The following is a 6,959-nucleotide window of genomic DNA, read 5'->3' as shown; positions in this document are numbered from 1 at the left end:
CCATAGAGCCCAGAGGCATAACCTTGTGAGGGTGTGTGTGTGTGTGTGTGTCAGGCTAAGGAATGCTGCCAGCCTGAGGTCGGTCTCCATGGGGATTTATGACTCTCAGAAGACTCCCTCAGATCAGCCCCAACACTAGAGGGTTCTAGAACACCCCCTCTAACCTGGAGGGTTCTAGAACACCACCTCTAACCAGGAGGGTTCTAGAACACCACCTCTAACCTGGAGGGTTCTAGAATGCTGTCCTGCTGGAGTGGGAGAGGGGGGGAGATGTTGAACCAGCACAAAACAGTAACATTAACTTTCTCTCTGTCTCTCTTTCTGTGTGTGTGTGTGTGTGTAGTTTGTGTGCACAGTGATCGCCATCCTGCTTCACTTCTTCTACATGTGTGTGTTTGCGTGGATGTTCGTGGAGGGGCTGCATATATACCGCATGCTGACGGAGCAACGCAACATTAACCACGGACACATGAGGTTCTACTACGCCATGGGCTGGGGCATCCCTGCTGTCATCACGGGTGAGGACACACACAGGCGCACCGAGCAGAGAGGGAGGGTGGCAGATAGAGAGAGGAAGGGAAAGAAAGGGAGGAAGGGAGATAATAGAGTCTGGCTCCTGGTTCCATCATCTCCATGAATAACCTACCCTATCTGCTTACACTGGCTGTGTGTGTGTGTGTGTGTGTGTCAGGCCTGGCAGTGGGGCTGGACCCTCAGGGTTATGGGAACCCAGACTTCTGCTGGCTCTCTGTCCACGACACGCTCATCTGGAGCTTTGCAGGACCCGTGTCTGTGGTCGTCCTGGTGAGTGCCTGAAGAAAAACACCCACGACGAAAAAAAGTATTCATGAAAAAACAGCTCTTTATGGAAAAGCATCCCATTTTTAGAACATCACCTCTACAAATGTTGATAAAAAACTACATCAGCACAAACATTTGATTATTTATTATACATTGATAAATGTATAATGGAGATGAGTTGTGTTCTAACAGCGACCCTGTGTTGACCTCTGACCCTGTGTTGACCTCTGACCCTGTGTTGACCTCTGACCCTGTGTTGACCTCTGACCCTGTGTCTCAGGTCAACATTGTGATCTTCGTCCTGGCTGCCAAGGCCTCATGTGGCCGGAGACAGAGGTCCTTAGAGAGGACAGGAGTCATGTGAGCCTCACACTGACACACACACGCACACACATACACATACCTACATACACACACACAAATGACTTATATGAATGATATACCTACCTGTGTGTGTGTGTGTGTCCAGTCCAGCTCTGAGGATGGCCTTCCTGCTGCTGCTGCTCATCAGCGCCACCTGGCTGCTGGGTCTGATGGCGGTGAACAGTGATGTCATGACCTTCCACTACCTGTTTGCCGTCTTCAGCTGTCTGCAGGTGAGCCAATAACAACATAGCTACATCTAGGGACAACCTATAAGAACACAGCTACCTCTAGGGACAACCAATAGGAACACATTACGTTGGGATCTGATCTTTCCCTCCTTCTCTCCCTCTGCCCCCCCTCCAGGGAGTACTCATCTTCCTGTTCCACGTGGTGTTCAGTGCCGAGGTGAGGAAGAGTCTGAAGAGCTTGTTCACAGGGAAGAAGAGCTCAGCTGACGAGAGCAGCACTACCAGGGCCTCTCTGCTGACGGTGAGCACACACACACACTTATACACACACACACACACTTATACAAACATATAAAGATGGGCTATGTTCTTGTGAATCCCATTAAAAAGGAACAAATTATAACATCCCTCCCTCCCTCCCTCCCTCCCTCCCTCCCTCCCTCCCTCCCTCCCTCCCTCCCTCCCTCCCTCCCTCCCTCCCTCCCTCCCTCCCTCCCTCCCTCCCTCCCTCCCTCCCTCCCTCCCTCCCCCTCCCTCCCTCTCCCTCTTCCCTCCCTACCCCTCTCCCTCCCTCCCTCCCTCCCTCCCTCCCTCCCTCCCTCCCTCCCTCCCTCCCTCCCTCCCTCCCTCCCTCCCTCCCTCCCTCCCTCCCTCCCTCCCTCCCTCCCCCTCCCTCCCTCCCTCTCCCTCTTCCCTCCCTCCCCCTCTCCCTCCCTCTCTCAGCGCTCTCTGAACTGTAACAACAGCTACCCTGAGGACGGTCCTCTGTACCGCTCTGCTCTGGGGGAGTCCTGCGCCTCCCTGGACAGCACGCTCAGGTCAGCCCGCAGCCCCACCAGCTACCTCGCTTACTCACTCAGGTAACCTGCTGCTGCTGGGCTGGCTCTAACATACCCTGCGTGCTACGTCTCTGTGTGTGTGTGTGTGTGTGTGTGTGAGAGAGAGAGACACACAGAGAGTGAGGGAGAGAGAGAAAGAGAGAGAGACAGAGAGAGAGAGAGACAGACAGACAGAAACAGAGAGTGAGGGTTAAAAGGAGTGATAAAGTAAGAGAGACAGAGATAAAGGAGAGAGTTGTAGATGAGTGGGTGTGTTCTTCTGTGTCTGTTTAATATTGTTCTGCATGTGTATCACACTGTCCAACAGACAGCACTCACACTGTAAACCCCAGTGCACGCAAGCACACACACACCCTCCTCTCTGCTTGAGTTGTTCTGGCTTGAGAACAAGACAGAACAACTCTCCTGTTGTTTTGTCTTGTTCCTGCTGCCCTCCTGCATTGCTGTGGCTATGCACGTATGCTAGCATGCTAGCTAATCAACCACACACACACACACACACCAGGGGCATGGAAAGTGAATACACATTCTAGGATTCATAAAAACTGTCTGAACTGCAGTGGTGGTATGAAAGGTCTCTCTGAGACTGATCTGTGCTGGTCCACCTCTACCTCTCCTCTACCTCTCCTCTACTTGTCTTCTCCTGCTCCTCCCTCTCCTTACCGCTCACTCTCCTTCTCCCTCCCTCCCTCCCTCCCTCCCTCCCTCCCTCCCTCCCTCCCTCCCTCCCTCCCTCCCTCCCTCCCTCCCTCCCTCCCTCCCTCCCTCCCTCCCTCCCTCCCTCCCTCCCTCCCTCCCTCCTACAGAGATGACTCTGGACAGAAGCCCAGTGTCTCGTCGGGGACAGCGAAGGCTGGACACACTGATCTGGATGGTTCTCTGTTCCACCGTAACGGCACTAAGGGAGATGGTAGGGCAACGCTAACATGAGTTAGCCGGCTCATACGGTTTAGATTCACTAGAAACATGGACCAAAAATAATCATGAGCTCTCTTAGTTTTCTTACCTCCCGTTCTGTCTTTCCCCTCCCTCCCTCCCTCCCTCCCTCCCTCCCTCCCTCCCTCCCTCCCTCCCTCCCTCCCTCCCTCCCTCCCTCCCTCCCTCCCTCCCTCCCTCCCTCCCTCCCTCCCTCCCTCCCTCCCTCCCTCCCTCCCTCCCTCCCTCCCTCCCTCCCTCTCTCCCTCCCTCCCTCCCTCCCTCCCTCCCTCCCTCCCTCCAGACTCGGACTCGGACAGCGAGCTCTCCGTGGACGACCACAGTTCGTCCTACGCCTCGTCTCACTCCTCAGACAGCGAGGACGACGACCTGGACGTCAAGCCCAAGTGGAACAATGAGAGACACAACAACGAGAGGCAGCCTGTACACAGCACCCCCAAAGGTGATCACCCCTCTAAACGACCTCCACACAGCTCCCCCAAAGGTGATCACCCCTCTAAACGACCCTCCACAATGATTAGCTCACACCTCTTCTTCTCCTGTCCCAGTGGAAGCAGTGTCCAATCACGTGAAGCCTTACTGGCCCACGGAGGCGACTACAGCCAGTGACAGCGAGGATCTTGGGGGGGCTGAGCACCTGAAGGTGGAGACCAAGGTGAACGTGGAGCTGCACCAGGAGAACAAGCTGAACCACGTTGGAGAACCCTCCCAGGAGAACCCCAGCAGGGACACAGCGCCCCCTAGTGGCACCAACAGCAACAGCAACCACCTGCCTGAACAGAGGAAGGGTGAGACTGGGCATTCATTCATTTCTTAATTCACTCATACAAGAGACAACAATTAGCTTGCACTTGCACATTAAATCCCTCATTCATTCACATTCACTAATTAATCCAGACAGAGATTCAACCCCTATTTTCAGTTTAACACTCTACCCCCCCCCCCCTTCCAGGTATCCTGAAGAACAAAATCTCCTACCCCCCTCCTCTAACCGACAAGAACATGAAGAACAAGCTGAGGGAGAAACTAGGAGACTACAACCCTCCCACCATCTCCCCGCCCCCCGCCCACCCCCCCACCGCCGTCCCCCTCTCCCGGCCCCCCTCCATAGCCTCCAACGATGGCGTGCGCACCGTCTCCCACGGCAACAGCGTGGTCATCATCAAGCCCGCCCAGCGCCCCGCCCCGCCCCCGCGGGAGCAGCAGAACGGAGGCGTGGCCATGAGCCTGAAGTCCGGCACCGTCAACGGGGGCAACGAATCAGACTCAGAGTGGGTAGTCATGTGACTCGTGATGTCATTTTGTAGTTTTGTTGTAGTTCTTTCCCGTCCCTTCCTGGTGTGTGTGTGGCTATGATGGTAATACTAATAGAACATGTACAGCCGGCTACATGACAACGTGATGTGTGTGACAGCAGGAATGGACCCAGCACATTGCAATGTTGCATGGTGTTATGCATCCTGCATTTAACTAACCCAGCACTTCTCCTGTCCTCTCCCCCTTCCCCCCCTCCCTCCCTCACTCTCCCCCTTCCTCCCACACTCTCCCCCTTCCTCCCACACTCTCCACCTTCCTCCCTCACTCTCCCCCTCTCTCTCTCCCCCCCTCCCTCCCTCTCCCCCTCCCTCACTCTCCCCCTCCCTCACTCTCCCCCTCCCTCACTCTCCCCCTCCCTCCCTCTCTCCCCCCCTCCCTCACACTCCCCCTCCCTCACACTCCCCCTCCCTCCCTCTCCCCCTCCCTCCCCCTTCATCCATGCCTCTTTTTCCCTCCATTTCCCCCTCTTCCCTGCATCCCCCTCCCCCCATACAGAGGCAGTAATGAAACTTCGATCTGACCCATCAGGAAAGTGAGCCTTCCTCTGTGAGGAGCAGAGACAGAGAGGAAGGAGGACACGAGAGACAGAGGGGAGACAGGGGAGGATGGGAAAGAAAAAGAGACACAATGAAGGAGGCCACAGGACCCCCCCCTCCTCCTCCCCCTCCTCCCATCCCCGGGGGAGAGAAGAGAGAGAATTAGTAAAGCAGGCTTTAAGCCTTCCGGTATCAAGGAAAGGACTGAAATACAAATCAGATAAAGGGAAAGATTTTAACCAAGAGGGGATCCTACAGATCACATGGACCCCCCCCCCCCCCGTGCCAAACCACTACAGGGGCTGGGGAAAGACTCCAGCCCCCAGAATGCACTGTGATTTCTGAATGAGTGACTTCTTCCTGGGTCAGTCAGAGACTGAGGCCACAGCACAGACTCAGTTAATGCCCAGATGCATGACCACTATGTGAGCAAGCTGACCAGCCTCCTGTAGGCTAGTACAAGAAGAGGACTACGTATCCCATGGGGCACTGCAGGAGTTTTTATTTCTTCTTCTTCCTCCCAGAAAGCAGCTCAGTTCTGAGGGCGAAGAGTTAGACACTAATCTGTATTGGGGTTCAGCATCACTAATGATGAACCGTTTCTCTGTAGCCTGCTGTTTGGCCAGCTGGAATTGCACTTTGTGGTTTATTGTTTGAGACACCCTACTGTACTTTAATGCTGTATCCACTCACTGGACTCACTAGCTCAATTAGACTAGCTAACTCGGACTAGCTAGCTAAATCTGACTGACAAATTCCTGGTTAGCAAAGCCTAGCTGGTCCTGACTAGCTAACTCAGACTAGCTAATTGCTGACTAGCTAACTCGGACTTGCTAGTTCCTGGTTAGCTAAAACTAGTTAACTCAAGCTAGCCAGACCCACCAAGTGCCCTTCACTCTTTTACCAGCCTCAGCCACATCCCAATGTTTGAGTGTAATTACTTTGTAGATATTTCAAAAGAAATGTTATATTTTGTATTTGAACAGTGTCTTATATGAAACAAAAATAAGTACATATGTGTAAATTGAAAATGATTTTCTGATACTTTTGAGATACTTTTTTAAGGAGAAAATTTGAAAGAAAAAAAAACATCTAGGAATTCTGATCGTGGAGAAATCATGTTGAAAATCAAAACTTGTGCCTTTGTCCATCACACTTACACACACATGATTTTGTTACCGGAACAACGTGATAGAGCTGGGAAGAACTGGACCTGAATAGTTTAGGAACAACTTCACACACACTCCCCGTCCAAGTTTGTATTGTTATGAACTGGTTGTTCCCTCCCCAGTGTTGGGATTCATGTCCTGTTTTATGCTCAGAGACACTGGAACTGTTTTGTAACATATGTATATTTATTTTTTATGGTTTTAAGACACTGTAAACTGATGATTGTGACATGTGAAAAATTAAAAATGGCACGATGCATTAGTATAAAGGTGTCTGTGGTCAAGTGATGTGGATAGAACCCTAACCCTGTCACTTTATACAGATCATGAGGATGGAACCCTAACCCTGTCACTTCATACAGATCATGTGGATGAAACCCTAACCCTGTCACTTCATACAGATCATGTGGATAGAACCCTAACCCTGTCACTTCATACAGATCATGTGGATGGAACCCTAACCCTGTCACTTCATACAGATCATGTGGATGGAACCCTAACCCTGTCACTTCAGTTCATTTGATTCAATCTCAATTTTCAGCTGACTAGATCCAGAATTTCTGGGTCAGTTTAAACACATTGGGAGTAAACGGGCTTCTTTACTGTGCCAGGCACCGTCTGTGTAGCTGCTCCCCTGGGTCTGTGTGTGTGTGTGTGTGTGTGTGTGTGTGTGAGAGAGAGAGAGCATGATTAATCCCTATGGAACAATGGTGCCAAGCACTACTTCAGTATCCACTCAGTTTGAAGGTCACACACCTCGCCGCACACACTCACACTGAGATGTCACAACTTCATAGCATTTTCCGT

At 52.3% G+C, this 6,959-nt stretch overlaps 1 protein-coding gene across 1 annotated transcript in view; it reads left to right on the top strand.

Moving 5' to 3' along the window:
* The window catches only part of celsr1a (cadherin EGF LAG seven-pass G-type receptor 1a), a 62,711-nt gene extending 56,307 nt beyond the window's left edge, over positions 1 to 6,404 (top strand). Inside the window, exons 26-36 of the mRNA XM_084701074.1 lie at positions 344 to 518; positions 692 to 804; positions 1,082 to 1,161; positions 1,271 to 1,397; positions 1,531 to 1,656; positions 2,079 to 2,215; positions 3,001 to 3,104; positions 3,414 to 3,572; positions 3,679 to 3,918; positions 4,083 to 4,401; positions 4,943 to 6,404. Coding sequence (XP_084557200.1) covers positions 344 to 518; positions 692 to 804; positions 1,082 to 1,161; positions 1,271 to 1,397; positions 1,531 to 1,656; positions 2,079 to 2,215; positions 3,001 to 3,104; positions 3,414 to 3,572; positions 3,679 to 3,918; positions 4,083 to 4,401; positions 4,943 to 4,967 — 1,605 coding nt within the window. The 3' untranslated portion in view covers positions 4,968 to 6,404. The remainder of the gene's footprint in view (positions 1 to 343; positions 519 to 691; positions 805 to 1,081; positions 1,162 to 1,270; positions 1,398 to 1,530; positions 1,657 to 2,078; positions 2,216 to 3,000; positions 3,105 to 3,413; positions 3,573 to 3,678; positions 3,919 to 4,082; positions 4,402 to 4,942) is intronic.
* Positions 6,405 to 6,959: the final 555 nt, after the last annotated feature.

The sequence above is a fragment of the Hypomesus nipponensis genome, chromosome 7 (genome assembly GCF_054491055.1).
Source record: "Hypomesus nipponensis isolate SF chromosome 7, ASM5449105v1, whole genome shotgun sequence".
NCBI lineage: Eukaryota > Metazoa > Chordata > Actinopteri > Osmeriformes > Osmeridae > Hypomesus > Hypomesus nipponensis.
This window is presented reverse-complemented; position numbering and strand designations above follow the sequence as displayed.